General features: G+C 31.6%; 1 protein-coding gene across 3 annotated transcripts in view; it reads right to left on the reverse strand.

Annotated features, from left to right (window-relative positions):
- Positions 1-1,932: 1,932 nt before the first annotated feature.
- LOC125075820 (anion exchange protein 2) overlaps positions 1,933-16,611 on the reverse strand; it is a 57,021-nt gene continuing 42,342 nt past the window's right edge. For 2 of the 3 annotated variants that reach the window (XM_047687595.1, XM_047687597.1), the window contains 15 exons: positions 15,553-15,742; positions 14,891-14,992; positions 14,435-14,667; positions 13,430-13,580; positions 10,303-10,404; positions 8,841-9,552; positions 8,581-8,762; positions 8,098-8,327; positions 7,786-7,961; positions 7,212-7,366; positions 6,885-7,132; positions 6,250-6,464; positions 5,674-5,882; positions 4,736-4,906; positions 1,933-4,234 (listed from right to left, as the gene is read on the reverse strand). In XM_047687595.1, coding sequence (XP_047543551.1) covers positions 4,160-4,234; positions 4,736-4,906; positions 5,674-5,882; positions 6,250-6,464; positions 6,885-7,132; positions 7,212-7,366; positions 7,786-7,961; positions 8,098-8,327; positions 8,581-8,762; positions 8,841-9,552; positions 10,303-10,404; positions 13,430-13,580; positions 14,435-14,667; positions 14,891-14,992; positions 15,553-15,742 — 3,151 coding nt within the window. In that variant the 3' untranslated portion in view covers positions 1,933-4,159. The remainder of the gene's footprint in view (positions 4,235-4,735; positions 4,907-5,673; positions 5,883-6,249; positions 6,465-6,884; positions 7,133-7,211; positions 7,367-7,785; positions 7,962-8,097; positions 8,328-8,580; positions 8,763-8,840; positions 9,553-10,302; positions 10,405-13,429; positions 13,581-14,434; positions 14,668-14,890; positions 14,993-15,552; positions 15,743-16,611) is intronic. The other variant, XM_047687596.1, reaches the window with a different exon arrangement.

A 16,611-nucleotide genomic window follows, 5' to 3' on the forward strand; every position in this document is an offset into this window, starting at 1 on the left:
GATTTATTTGAAGTCCTTAAAATCTAAATAATAAAAATATATATACTAACAAATATTTTACTCAAATGCAGTGTCATAATAGCCAAAACCAAAGATATTAAAATCGTTGCATTTCAGCCATTTTTATAAAATAGTTAAGTCTGTCTTGCTCTATATTTTTTATATATAGGTATATATTATTATTTAACCAGCTTAAAGCAACGTTGCTAAAGTCGATGAAATCAGACGATGGTTTATTTCCGCAATAGGTAAACGAGAATTGAAGAATAGACTAATTACCAGAAAGATTAACAGCCAGTCCACTTGAATCGGTGGGTAGTAGTTATTATTTAGTATTCCTGAATCACAGCTAGTCCCTCCATTCGGTAGATACCTACGATGACATCGTCGTGAGGAAAATTGCAAATGCTGCTCTTCCGTCTTTTCTTTCTGTATATAGCATTACCGGCCTTTGTTTACAAATTTTAATATAAAATTCAATCCAAATCACACATGTTACAGAGGCGACAGAAATCTGAAAGGTCATGTGGCCGGATGACGATCCGTGGCCGCTTGGGTGAATGGTTTGGTTGCTTATTTTCTAACGGAGTTACGTTTTATTAATGACGATTCTCAAACGCGATAGTCACAATGGGAATTTCGCTACGTGATCTTTCCGTTGCTACAAAGCGTCATACGCGATTTTATAAAAGCAAAAAGTCATAGCAAGAATTTCGCGATCATAGTACGTTGTTTTTTACGCTCAATGAGTGTTTTCGTTCATTGAACCTATTAGCCTAATATTCGTAACAGTTCCAGCAGTTAAATATATAAAATATTTCTTTTTCTGTGTCTCTTCAAGTGATCTAACCACAATGTTATAAAAAAAAACGATATTTATAGGGCATATATACTCACATATACTCTATTTATTTAATTCCTTATAATTATTTATTAGTTATACTAATAACTGCTATCTTTGGGTATTGTTGAGTGCGATTACCAATCATTTCTAGAAATTATAGGTGGAAATCTCTTTAGTATCTTCAGATATATCTCGCAATTATTTGATCCCTAAATTCAGAATCATTCTTACACTATCGATTGAATTGCCGATTGAAAAATCGAACCTTATTCAATGACAAACTTTTCCCTTTTTTAATGATAATGATTCGACTTACCAATCGTGATGTTCAAGTAAAAACGTCATACAATCATTTGGTTTAATAATTTATTATCCATTTAATATTCAACATTAATTACAAAATAATGAAACAATTTGCAAGATAAATACATAAATCGATAAACAGTGTGTCGAAATAGCAATGAAACATACCTAAAGGAACTAATGAAGGTACACATTTTGTTTAAATTAAGTGCTTAGATGTGATATTTTAAATAAAATAGGCCTTAAGTATATAAATAACAAAAACACTTAAATTTATCAACCTGTTATACAGGGGGTTGTTATATTCAATATTAATTTTTATCCGCTTAAACAAGATAGCTAAATGATAATTGTGCAGTAAAATTAAACAGTAATGTATTATAACATATAATCTTTTAAAAAGTAATAATTGTTAGGTGAAATATTAATGGTAAACTTTATTTATTCACGATTTCAAAACCTCGCCTTTGGAATGTTCTAAAGGTCTACATTCAAATTAAGTAATAATTATAGTCATAATATTTATATATTATTAAGTACGAATAATTATTTTTAAACATTTATGTCTAAGATTAAGTATTTTCCTAGTTTAATAATATAGTTAAACAGCTTTTAATAAGGAAGCAAAAATAGCACAATGTACAATACAATTTTCAATATAAAATAAAAAGAAGCAAATTTGATGTATCAAAGTTTTAAAGGTATCTTCACACGGCCTGTAATATATCATTACATAGGTGTTTAAGTTACCTGTTGTTGGGTACTGACAGGTCTTATTAGCTTACTTATTTAGCACCAAGCACGTTTTCTACGACGAGCTGGCGCGGAGCGGCTTGTGAAATCTTAGGTTATTAAATCTGATCAGCCACATTATTTTTACTGTTATATGTTACTATTATTTTAACTTAAAATCTAGATTGTTTTTTTGAATATAGTAAATTACCGTAATATTCAATAAATATAATACCTAATAACACATTGACTCGCCCTGAGACGGTTCTTAAAAATATTTTCAGAAAGTTAATTCGGTTCATTAATTTAGCTCATTTGTTATTGACGAATTATAGTCGGTAATAAATTTTAATTGATTTCGATCCGAATGGTCATATTATTTACTATTCAATTTAAATATATTTAGTAACTTATTAAATAAGTGGTTGGTGCGTTAAACAACACCTCTGATTTAAATAGTTCAAAAGTTACACTGCAATAATACTACTTAAACATTCATAGTTAAAGAATAATTTTGTTCAGAGTTAAAATTTACATTACATTGATAAATGTGTTCGAAGCTTATCTATTTAGTGCATATGGTACACGTATCATAACCAGTAAATACGAGGTTAAGGTTACAATATATTGGTGGTACACAAAGCGTTTGAGAACTCGTTACTACGTAAATAATAATTAATAGAACTGACTTATGTCTAAATTTACAACACCCATGTAATACTGAATTAACTTGTTATATATTTTTATTACACTAGTGCGTGAGGACCATATCCGTTCGTTTAAATATTCCTTAAATATTCAAACATTTCACCGTCTCTTTGGCACCTACGCTTTGGCATACAGGTAATTTAATTAAATAACTAAGTGATTTGCAAATAATAAGCATAATTTAAATATTAATAAAATATTTGTGTCTTTTGTTATTTTAAGTTCATCCATATTATGAGTATGGAATGGAAATCACGCACATTTTTAAGCAGTGTCTTAAGTTACGTGAACAATTAATAAATAAGTTTTAAATACATTTTATTTCGTACTAATAATCAATATGTAAATATTTATTTGAAATTTCTGTATTAAATCAGCAGAACAATTAAATTGATACTGTGTAATACATTTTTATGTTGGATTTATTATCTTCCATATACAAGTGTTTTAGGAAAACATTTTTTTTTTGCTTAAAGTATTAAAGTTATACAGATACGTTTAAGATTTAATCTTATAAAACTAACAATGCAATATGCGGACGTTTCGACATGTTTTAATCTTCAGTCCCAGTAATAGCTACTACAGAATATAATATTACCTACATATATAAAATCCCTAATTAAAGAAACAAACCCACATATCAATGTTATTAATTCTAATAGATCGGTTCTACTGTTTTGGTTTTGTTGAAATCTTGTAAAGGGTTGTTTAGTTTATCTTGTATATTTATATATACAATTTAAACTAAACCGATAAATTTTTTTTATCATAGTTATTACGAAGCTTACAGTAAAAAACTCATAGTTTTCACATGTTAGAGTTATTAATAAATAAATAAAATATGTATTTTTTGACGTTAAATAAAGGGACGTATCACATTAAAGCTAGATACAACAGCATGTAAGTACTATCATAACCTATTTTATAGTTGACAATAGTCCAATACTTTTAAAACTAACATGGGAAAACACCACGTCATATTATATACCAAATCACACTCCGATATTGTCAAAGCTCATTTAAATTCTATCATTTCACATTAGTATTTGAGCATCTACAATTCTACATAGAGGTATAAATAATTTGTTTTTAAAAATATATTGTTTTGAAAAATGAAGTTCAGCCAAAAATATATTTGAGCAATATCAATCTCGATAACATGCCAAAATATTTTCGACATGTCATAACAAATTGACAAGAATCTATATACATACCAAAATGTATGTGGTGTGTATGAGGTTCCTTTAGTAACCATTTAATACGGCAATGCGTATAATACTCAGTTTCTCTACACTCGAGTATAATCGTATAAATATAGTATTCAAACGATTTCTTATAAATCGCATTGTGTATGATGATAAATTAAGATTCAAACTGATAAATTATTAAGATATGCCAATTGTTGTTTATTAGATATGTCCTTCATTTACTTGTGCACACATGTCTCTAACATACTTCTCTGCTCGCACATATATTAATAGAGTTGATCATTCACGGTCTTGAATTTTATTACAAAATCTAGATTGTGCGAATCCTCAACTCGTAAGCAAGTTGACATTGGGGAAGTGTTCCCTATCCGGGCAATGGCGCTTCTACGTAAAAATCTGGCTCATCGTCTTGATCAATGTCTTTTTGGGCACCGTCCAACTGTGAAAAAATTATATATTATAAATAACTGGTGAAAGAGCTATTGTCTAGGCGTGGTCTATTTATACATGTAATTATTTTGCATCACACTTCAACTCTTATGTAATATTGAACGTGGAATGACGCTTTCGTTTTTACTAAATCTATTACAGAAATTATATGTACCGTTGCGTTTTTAGATACAAAGAATTATTTATACTTTTGTATGTGAACGCATGGTTCTTCCGCTGGGGTATATATTATATTTATGCAATCTTGCATTTAACATTAATTATAAATAAATTAAGTAGACTTATTTAATCGTCCAGTTAAAGTAAATGGTTCAATTGTTATTATTGAGGCTAACGATAACAATTTGGTTTCAACTATTTTGAGCGTGGGATGAAGTAATAATATTATATATTCATAGTGAAATATAGGTTTATATATGTAATATATATAACCAATATTGAAACAATAGATTTAATATGGAAAGTTAGAATATATTTTTCAATAGCATACCGCACGCAGCTGCAATGGAGTGAAGATATACACCAAGGCCATTCGCAGAGGAACCATCAGCACTAAGAAGAACGGCAGTGCTAGTGAGAAGCGAGATGACTTCACTGCATACAATATACATATACCAGCCAGTTGGATAATTGTGAAAAGATGCATTTTCATCGTAGGAACCTGAAAAAAGAAATAGGTAAATACTTCTAATCAACTGTAAAAACTACAAAAAGTACAAGTATCTTGCCTTTATAAAATATGCAATATAAAATCAACCTAGTATTAATTGTAATGAGATTTTTGTTAGACTATATAATTAAGAAGTTGGGCTTATCCAAACGCATCGGAAGGCAATGCCGACTCATGGCATATTATAAAGCCAAACACCAATTATATTGTAATATATATAACAATATTATAACTCCTAAACCATGTAGTGCATATATACTCGTTTAGTATGGTTGTATTCCGGTTTGACAGTTTAATGAGCCAGTGTAACTCCAGGCACAAATTTAGTGGTATTGACTTAGTAAGGGATGTTAATATTTCTAACAGGACCAAAAACTATGGGCGGTGGTGGTACGATACTGCTAGTCTGTTTTTGAAATAAATTATAAAAAAATGCTTTATAGAAATGTACACGGTTCTAATTGGAGCATGGCCTTAAATCCGTGAAGCGATCACTATTACATGCTTGAGAAAACTAGTAAATTGTGTTAGAAGGAAAGAACGACATTTAACCAGCTAACAAAAAATATTGATGATACCATACGGTGTGCCTTTAAAATTGATGACAAATTGACCAATGTTTTGGTACTACTATTATTTTATAAATACTAAAAATTAATTAAATATTTCAAAGGTTGCATAAAATCATAAATTTTACTGTCTGTTTGTTTATATTTACTTATTAATAATAAAAGTTTACCACAAAAGAGTTTACTTACGCGTCTGACATACGGAATTTGTGGGTGATGTTTAACTGGCTTGAAAAGTAAGATGCATCGATCCCAGAACTGGATACCACCAAGAGCCGAAATACCCATGTAAAGGAAAACACCAAATAACACTGCCATTGGCACCAATCTGAGCCAACTCGAAGCCAAAACAGATATTCCAACAAGGAAAGCCACCAAAAGACCGGTTAGACGTTGTTCTGTAAACAAAATAATAATTCGATTATTACTAGTTTTGTTTAAAATAAGGCATTATGAAAAATGTATGTGATAAAGTTAATTTGTTCACAATTAGGTATCATTTTTTTATATTACATGGCAAGGACGTGTCTCCTGTACTAAGTTTATTTTGAAAAATTACATAATTACAGTCATGTAGGTGTTATGAGTATTTATTCCTGGTCGTTGCAGTTATAAATTGCTATGAGGAGAAGTGATATAACAGCAAACTACATATATGTATATATATATAACACTTGACCTGACCTGACATGAGCTTCACAGGTACGATACTATGGTAAATGATCGTGTGTGATTTTTTTAATGGTAAATGGCTTAATAACGTACCTTTAACTTCAACAATGTGCGGTTTGTCACCGGGAGCATGTGTAGTAGACATGATCGTGAGTGCTGACACGTGACTGACGGAGCGCACGGTGGCCACACACTGCCATGGTGCACCGAACATACCGCATAACGCGTTAACCAGTGACATGATCACGATGTCCATATGGAAGCCACTGCCCTTCTTCAGGCGACGCTCCGGCTTGTCAATAATCAACCTATTAGAAATATTATATTATTGTAACTGAATTCGCAAAGCCACTATGACTGTTTCTTATAAAGTTCGACAAAATTATACGAACTATGTAGTTCTAACAGTTTTTTCTATTAATAAACTTATTCTAAGAGGTATTTTTTTTATATAGGACTTATTTATTAAAAAAATAATCGCAATATGATAATTATTATTACGCCTGCAATTTTCGCATAGCACGCACAGCGATATGTTTAAATTTCAAAACCTTAATGTTACATTTATTCATGAGTACTCATGGTAATTTACTTATTTATTAAAAGCAAGGCTCAAGACATGATAAATTAATCCGAACTGATTATTTTGAATATTATTATTTATATAAATATTGATAATAATATCATTGTATCTTAAACCTTGCTCATATAACTCAAAAATATCTTACTCGGCGATGTGGGTCTCCATAAATACGATAATATACACCATAAGAGCCGGTAGAACCATAGCGAATGTGGCCCATAAGGGAATCGTTTCAAGTCCTGGGTTTAAAGGAACCAGCCAAGATCGCGATGAGGTAGGGCTCAGACCATCCGGAACTTGAAGTTTCTCAGTCCAAACAGGTACAAGACAGGAAATTCCAACCATTAAGACGATAGCGATGGGTACACCAAAGTCACCGAGAGCGCGACGAGCCTGAACATATAAATACAAAACAAATTTTAGTATTAGACCAGTGTAGTAAAAATTGGAATTGTACAATTGAAACACTTACACTGCGTCCAAGGAACTTTCCATTACGGAAGATACGCAAGTAGTAGGCGATTATGAAGGTAGCCAATGTAAGCATGGTGCAGAAAAGTGCAGTGTTCGGTTGGGGAGGTATCACTGCCTGATGAACTAGCGGTGCAGGCGTCGATGTAATATTTCCTGTAACATGCGATTTATTGTCTGGTCAATTTACTTCTGGAATATACATATGTATTATAACTAAAACCATTACAATTTATAAATATAAACTTCAATATATACCGGATTGTAAATTATTTTAAATTATTGATATTGTGGGTCTCATATCGTCTACCATTCGAATATCGTACAAACATTATGTTATTCACGCTAATTTGAAATACTCGATATAACAATAGACTTCACAAACTCTCGAAGCCTATCATGAAACTTTGAACAGGCAAAACTAGAGGTGATTGTAAGTGCTACTCCAACAAAGTTTACGGTCCGTCGTGACTGAAATATGAGTACACTATTACATTGTATTGGGAATACATATATTATTTTTGTTATCAATTTAAGCATTTAATGTTTTACCGTTCTTTATAATTAATAAATACCTGCGTCTGTCGAGTTTAATGCCGGCGGGGTTAAGGTCGCGTTGTTGGTTATTTCAGTGTCATTTTGACAATAATCGTATCCGAGTGGATGTGAGCGGTAGACGTTAATGATGTTAGTTATTGGCTCCGATATGAAGATTAACGAAATTAAAAATGCGAAGATATCCTCAGTGAACCTGATTGATGAAAAATAAAATTGTTATTAATTATTTTTAAATAACTAATATTAAACAAAAACAGTTTATAAGTAAAGTTAATTTAATTTTAAGTTATTTTTTTTTTAATTTCAAAAGAAAATTACATCGAATTTACCTTGTAATCTTTTTTACGGCAACACTGCCTTCAATGGACGCAACGCAAAGTGCAATGATTATCATCCACAGTCCACAGTACATCCTTGCGGCTAAGAAATTAAACCCATACGATCGGCAAAAGACGTAAAGCGCGTCATCAAGTAGTAGCAGAGGCCCTGTGGCACCGGTTATCATCATGGGCTGGCCAGCAACCAGTGCAAAAAATAGTCCACCAACACATGTAAATACCTGTATACAAAAATCTTTCTTGATTCGACAGTTGTAAAAATAATTTATATATAATATAGCAATTATATACATTACATAATAAAGTAATTTATGAAATAATAAATACCTTTTTTGTCATATAATGCACATAGCATAGTTATTACTTAATAACTCGTGATAATTAGTATCAATCTTTTTGATAACGATAAAATATATAATAATGATAATATGTGTAAACATAATACAAAATATTTTGTTAATGTAAAAATCGTACCAATGTCTCAGATATTCCAATTTGTCGATCAGTTTTTTCTGCCAACAAACCACCAAACGTAATCGCTGATGAAAGCGCTGCGAAGTACATAAAGATAGTTGCTGCGGCGCATTGCCCGTTTAATGCATCTCGAAAGTCCGATAGGTAATATGGATAGCGTCGTTTTATATCCCGAATAACACCTAAAAATGACAAAGAAAAAATAACACTTATCGTATCTAAAGAAACAAAATGCTTAAACCATAGGATAAAATAAATACCGCCAAAAAGGCGACCACTCTTTGAAAGAGGATCGTCAGGTTCTTTCTCGGGCATTCCTCCAGTTTCTGCGGCTAAAAGAGCCTTCTTTTCATCTAAAAGTGGTGCAACAGTAGAAGCAGCACGTTTCCGTTCAATAGCATCACGCTTTCTACGTCTTATCATTTCACTTTTAGCCCTTAACTCTTCGAATGGTAATAATGCCTGGCGTTCCCAATCACCAGGAGGAAGTACGATAGAGTCGTCTAAGAACTCGTTTATCGCTGATAGTAGTTCACGACGGTCATCCGCTTTATATGCGATAGAATGGAATGATGGATTCGACATAAGAGTTGATATAGAGCGACCGACTTCATGGTAGTCGAGATCGGCTGTTGTTGGTCCAAGAAGAATGAACATGAACCGCACAGGAATCGGAACCTCCGTAATGGATGGCATGAGAATTCCTTGAGCTAGACGCACAAAGGCAATCGTCGGTTGGTCGAGAAATCCAACGGCACCGACGAGTACTGTAGTAGCTTCTGCATCGTCTGGGATACGTTTTAGAATATCATTATGACCCTTGCGTAGTTCATCCTGCGATCCGACTGCAGTGGTTGCTAGATATTCAACTTCGCGCATGTCTAAGGCAGCAGCAGATGACTTCTTGCGAGCTTCCAGCCGCTCGAGCGGTAGAGCATACGAACTGCGGCGTCTCCTTTGGTCCGCAAGGTTCTAGACAAAACAATTTATATATTAAAACAGAATTTGCGCTAATATTTTTCCAAAAGATTTTATTCCTAGTCAAAAATCATTTTACCTCGTTGGCTCATAAGACATACATAAAATCCAAATAATTGGGTATGCGTGATTCATTTATTATAAAGTATATAAATTTTATAAGATAAATTCCAGTTAAAGTATAAAGTATGTCTTAACCAGATTATCTGATAATTTAGAAAATTGTTAGAATAATAAAACCCGTGATAATATTATTGACAACATGCTTTTTATTTTAAAATTGCAACCAATGGTCATGTACAAAAATTAAAATCTCGGTACGTGGTTAATGAACGATCATTTATTTAAAGAGTAAAACCAATTACGTTTCTTGACAATTAGAGACACTGAGAAAAATTGTCTATAAGTCTAACAATGAACAGCGCTTGAACAATAGACAAGAAAAATCGTAATAAACAACTGAAAACTATAGCCACGAACAAAAAATAATTTTAACTACGACATTTACATAACTATCACGATTTATGAGCGATGAAAACGTCAGTCCATAAAATCCTGTATTTATGTGATGAAATGCTAAGTCTGCAAATGGCTTTACTATAATATAATCCTGAGGATAATGAAGCGAAGAAAACTAGAGATCTAGCTAGTGATGATGGCTGCTGTCTGTGATAAATAATAACGGCAATGGCTAGTGCGTGCAAGGATTTGTTTGGGTAACACGCGCAATGGAATGATCCATACGATGCCGTGGGCGCTGTGCCGGCGGCAGGCGCCGGCCGGAGTGCACAGCGGGCATGATGGCCGTCGCCCGCCCACCGAGGCGCCCTCCTCCATCCACAGCGACTGCACAACATAGTTCGTCACCACCCAAACAAAAACACCTACCGCAATTACTTTCTTTGATATTTTCAATGCTTCTTTCTCAATCCTAATGTAACACAATTATTACATTTAAAACTGCGTCAATTTATTATTTAAATATAGATAAAACGAATGTGATGTTACTTTTTCTATGATGAAACCGATACGTAGTATAAATCTTAGCTCCAATTGCTGCACAACAAATAGTTTGTGCAATACAATCCTGTGCGAAGCAATCAAAACGTTAATTACAAACTGAGCGGTGACTCTAAATGCATTTTTTTTAAAATGCAAATCACTATTGCCACAAAGTTCATAAAAATATTCCAAAAAATTTTTTTTTTAATTTATGTTTTAATATTTTAATATATAACCGTCGAGTCGTCCCAAGATAATGAAATTACTCGTAAAATTATATTTATTATTTTCTACATTAGTCAGAAGGTAAAATCTTATCACATTTGACTTTTAGGTGGTTTTCCAAAAACGATTTTTATCGATGAGTGCTGTTAGTTTTGACGATTCTAAATAGATAAGAAAGTACATTGAAATGGCAACTCAAATCATTTGTCCCTGTACCATATTACGTATACATATATGTATGATAACAGAAGATGTTTATATACTATATGTAACATTTAGCATTATATAATGCTGATATGCCAAACCAAACGGATAGTATCACGAGAAGATTATGATATAGGATATAGGATAGTCCCGATTGTCGTAATCTTCGATAAACGTTTTGATAGTGATTACGATGAAAATACGATTTAATTTGTTTCTTCAACATTAAAACAATCACACAGTTTTATCTTCGTTTCCGCCATATATTGAGTAAAATTAAGCAACATCCCGTAAATTATCCTTTTTCCTACTTTCCAATGTAGGTTGGATATTTGTGTGGCATTTTAACACCACATGATTTAATCACAATACTTAACTTAATCGACGTGCAAGAGATGCATTATTAATATTAACTAAACATTTGAAACATAATAGTGCCTTCTTGGATTTTAACCCGCGACCTTCAGTGTAGGATGCGTTCTAACTATTGAACCTTCTCGACTCTAGATCTTAAATACTCAATATAAATAAAAGAAAAACAATAAAAATATTATAACGAAAATGTTTACTCGTATGAATTTGATCTGTATTTTTTTATTTATTTGCAGTTATTAATAAAAAATATATGAAAAAGTATGTTTCCAATTACACACAGTTACGAGATATATGATACTGGAGTAAATCGTTCATTTACTAACTTACTTTTTATTTTTCAGAAATAGTTTATATTGATAATACAGATCTTCAAATACAAGACAGATTAAGTTATTAGTTTTCTTTAGTCAGTTTAATATATTTATTAGTTACTTTATGAAAACATCGTACTACTTGTACTTAACACAAAGTATGTGTCTTTGTTTAACTGTTTACGTAATTTGCTAGGCTTTGAATAGAATGAAATAATTATGTAATAACAACATTCATTTTAACAGCCACTAAAATAAATAGCTTCATATTTATTCGTATTTCTTAGACAAAAGACAACATATATATATATACCAACCAAACCACTGACCAGAGCCGAATTATATTTCTATAAACAATTACTACTGTTATGTTAGCGCTTTATATAAAACGCCTTCTCACCTTTCACCTCCGTATGTCCTGTTAAAATATATAAACGATATACGAACAGAAGGAGGAAGGACGGACAGACAGGACCAAAAGGATCCGTTTTGACTTTTCCGAACCGGTGGTAGCTTCACTTAATATAATTTGTTAAATGACGATTCAAAAGTGCTTGTAAAAGCCCACTTGAATAAAGTATATTTTAATTTAATTTGCTATAGCTATTTAGATATGAAATAAGCTGGCAATTATATCGTTGTCGTCGACTTTAAAAAGGTTTCGCCTAAGATTGGCTTAAATCTATTATTGAGACGAGAATAATTTAAAAAAAAAATGCTTATAAATTAATAAAGGGTAATTTTGACTTGTGGTATAGTATAAAAGAATATACTTTTAAGTGAATTAAGCTTATTTAGTGGAATTAAGGATCAAATCTGGTTAAAATTAGCTAAATCTTGTTCAAAACATTTATTTATCAATAAAAGTATCATCAATGGTTATAAAATTAGAAGAACAGTAAACAGAACTATTATAAGCAAAGGAAAAACATAGCAAAGAAAACTATTGAATGTTCCTTGATATTACTTTAAAAGTTAAAAGTACAGGTACAAGTAAACTCTTGTGTAAAATACTACAAATATTACGAAAATATTGTTATAAAATGTGTTCTTTAGTTTGCTGTGATATTCTATAGAAAACTAGATCCGGCTTTAACGCAGCTTAGAAGTTGGCTGGTCTTTCAGTATTCTTTATTAAAAAAATATTACGAATAAATTCAATAGATTTTTTTTTTTAATTTTTGTTCTATATGTCTACTTTTTTTATTCTATACTATTGTAAGCCGTGTTTCTTGAAACCTTTTTTTACTTACATTATAAATATTATTATTAATGAAATATTATTTTTAAAAAAGTAAGTGATAGCCGACTAAAATATAGCTTATTCCCATTATTCCTAATAATTGCGTTATACAAAAATTAACAATAACAAAAATTACTTATCGAAGTGAATTTTATTGCAACAAAAATATCTAAGGGGGTCGAATAATAATCTTATCAATTTATATATATATTGTTAATTTATATTATAAAAAATCGCCTACTTTTGATACGATTTTGATAAACTCGTCAACTTATATACTCGTATAAACCAAATAGATATCACACAATAATTGTAATGAGATATCTTTGATTAAGCGAGTCACGTATCTTTCGCTAATTACAACAAGTTTCTAGAAATTGAAACGCAGAGATACTTCATTAATTAAAGCTATTTAGGTTAATATATTTATGCTTAATATTTAACTAACACGTTTCAGCTACGAACCTATCACATGCCTATTAGACTTGAAGAAGTAATAACATGACCATACCTGTAGACTTGTGTAAGACTGCTTACGGCCACTGATAGAGAACCGGAACCGGTCATCGTGAACGTGTCGATGACGCAATAGCAAAGAACGCATGACCACGGGCTTGTCATCCTCTTCTATGAGTCCTTCGGTGACCATACTCTCGACAACCCTGGCAAAAAAACGCCAAATGAATACAAGTCATTGGTCTGTGTTTGTAATATATACGAGGATATATTACAAACACAGACCATCGAAGACATAACTTTTCACGATACATTTTATTAATTCGCAAATTTTTCCGTTAATAGTATATAATAAATTTTAATCCGACATATGTAAGTACTATACAAATCATTTATTTAATAGCTGAAATCGACTTATAGTATACAATTAAACGTATATTTGAAAAATAAAAATGTCGATCGTGTTCATCAACGCAAAATGTTAAATAAAATATAAATTAATATTTTACATAATCATTTAATTAATAAAACGTTTCAGGATTAATTGTGTAACGTATGTCGTCGTTTAATTAATTTTGCCGTAATATCGAGATGAAAATAATTATCGCTCTTGTATTTATTAAATAACTAATATTTCAGGTAAATCTATTACATAAATATATCTCACATTTATACCATAAACATTTTCATTTAACTAACACGATTTTTATATTCTCAATTATTTATTATATTAATAAATTTTTAGAGTACATTATGCAAGAGTTACAACGCCCGGGAAGCAGAAGAAAAATTCGTCGAAAATATTTATAGTATTGTCATTAGTTACCCAACCCAACCCAAATTTAAACAATTATGAACACAATTCTAGCTAATATTTACTGAGTTCACAGTTCACTCCTTCTTCAAAGGATTGAAAGCTACATTGGTACCTGCAGCCTGTAGCAAACTTGCAAGCTATGTATTTAATAGGAGCATATCATTGAACAAAATAATAACGATATTTATAAGAAATGTAATATTGATTGACAATTTTATTTCAAAAAGTCAGAGAAGTAATTACCTGTATGCGACACCAGGCAAGTCTTTTTCATCGAGATCCATCAACACCACGCCGGTTTCAAGGCATCGTCGCAAGTTCAGCAAAGAATGGAAGGAAAGAGATGCAACATGGGGCCTGCCCCAACGAGCCGATCCTTCCTCCACATCTTCCTCATACTTAATCCAACGAGCTGTCTCCTTCCACTCAGCGTCTCCATCTTCCGTCGCCAGCAACTCATCCAATTGAACGAACACCTGCGTAAGTGACATTCCGAACAATACTGTTACATTCTCATAATTTTCCGTTTTATAAGTCTACTCTGTATCTCAATACTTAGATTATTCGCAATCATCATCGATTATATATCACACGAATTCCATCTCTATCGGTCATAATATAGAAAACTCGCGTATTTAAAAAGATAAGCGCTCATATTTTAACATAAATATAAGATACTTTTTGAATTGGAAGTCTTACCGAGTGCGGGCTGTGGTCGTACATTTTCTTAAGAGTTGATTCAGAGAAAATGTTCTGCGCTTTATCTCCTCCATCTTTGCGACTGACATGCACTGTGGACCCCTGAAAGAACTCTGATATTTGCAAACTAAACCAATACCTTGTCTACATTATTTATTAATAAATAAAATTAATTAGAATTAGTTGCTATAATAATTAATTTATTACTTTTTTACTTTAAGAAAAACTGTGTATCATTAAAAGATAAATAAAGTATTTTCAATTTTTAACTTCAACCTAAATGTTAAAGATAATATTATTGATGTAATCATTATGTCAACTGAAAGCTATTATGTACAAAATTGAATAAAAGGTCATATACATACAAAACATTCTGCTCCTAACGTAATGAGACATTAGTGGCTTCTAGTGAATACAATATAAAGTACCCTTAAAACAACTCGGTTCTCAAGTCCTATTTATAAATAAAAACTACTTTATGGTAACAGAGAAAGAATGATACTTAATAAGTTAAGAGATAATTTATTAAGAAGACCTTTATGTCTATTTATATTTTAGTTTAAAAATCGAAAATATTTTTAATATATCTGTTGAAGATTTAATTATTAATAATTGAAAAGATGATATGTATTAGTAGCGGAATTTCGACTTATGTAACATACTCGTGGTTGAATTTTGTGGCGTCGTAGAGCACGTGGGTCATCGCTACGATGGCTACGGAGTTCGTCTTGATCAGCTTCGGCTAGCGGCTCGTCTGAAGGTCCTGTTAACGGCCGACGTTCTGCATCTAGGCCTATACGACCACCCTCTTGTAACGAATATTTCCGTGTTTTGTGCGGGTGTAAGTGACGACTGAAAATATTGTTTTATGAGACAATGCAATCGAATTTTGCATGAAACCTATATATGTGTTTAATTAATTTTACGATGAAACCCTCACTTTTAATACATCTGTATTGACGGCGGACAAGTTACTGAATATAAAAATTAATTAATTAATTTTTGTTTTTTTTACAATACAGTGAAATCTTGCTAAGCGGTTCCACAAAGTACATTTATATATAAATCGTGTTTTAGTTTTCCGATATATGCGGAACTTCCAACTATCTAACTTTGCAAATCACGTTATAGGATTAACAGAAATCGTTTGAGGAAACTAAATCACTGCAGTACGGACGTACTATCTATTCGTTTAATAAAGCTTACATATTCGCATTTAGTATTATAACAACAAATTATGTTATCATTTCATAGTATGAAAATATGATAAAGAACTCATGGCTGATTTTGGTTACTGCAGCCATTCTTAGGGAGACATGATGGAACTGCGCCGTACATATTATAGTACACGAGTGTGTGCACACACACACATATGCACTTATCCGTGCTAGGGATCTTACAGTCCACGCTTCTACTGAGAATTTATCGATAAATAATCCCATTTTTTTTATTCGCTCGACCTAGGGCTTGTACTTAAATGTAGCTCAAAGCTTAGCTAAAAAGAACCATTTTTTTTAGAACACGCGCCTTAATACTGTATTGTAGTTTTATTTAAGCTTAATATCGGTACAATAATATATGTGATCGAAATAAATTTGATTTGTTCCAGGAATCAGAGTTTTAATAAAGACACTTATTATAAAATTTTAATTTATTTTCCAATTTTAAGCTGATAATGTCAGTTACAGGCTCCACAGATTAAATAAATAATGTAATATTAA

This window comes from Vanessa atalanta, chromosome Z (assembly GCF_905147765.1).
Source record: "Vanessa atalanta chromosome Z, ilVanAtal1.2, whole genome shotgun sequence".
Classification (NCBI taxonomy): Eukaryota; Metazoa; Arthropoda; class Insecta; order Lepidoptera; family Nymphalidae; genus Vanessa; species Vanessa atalanta.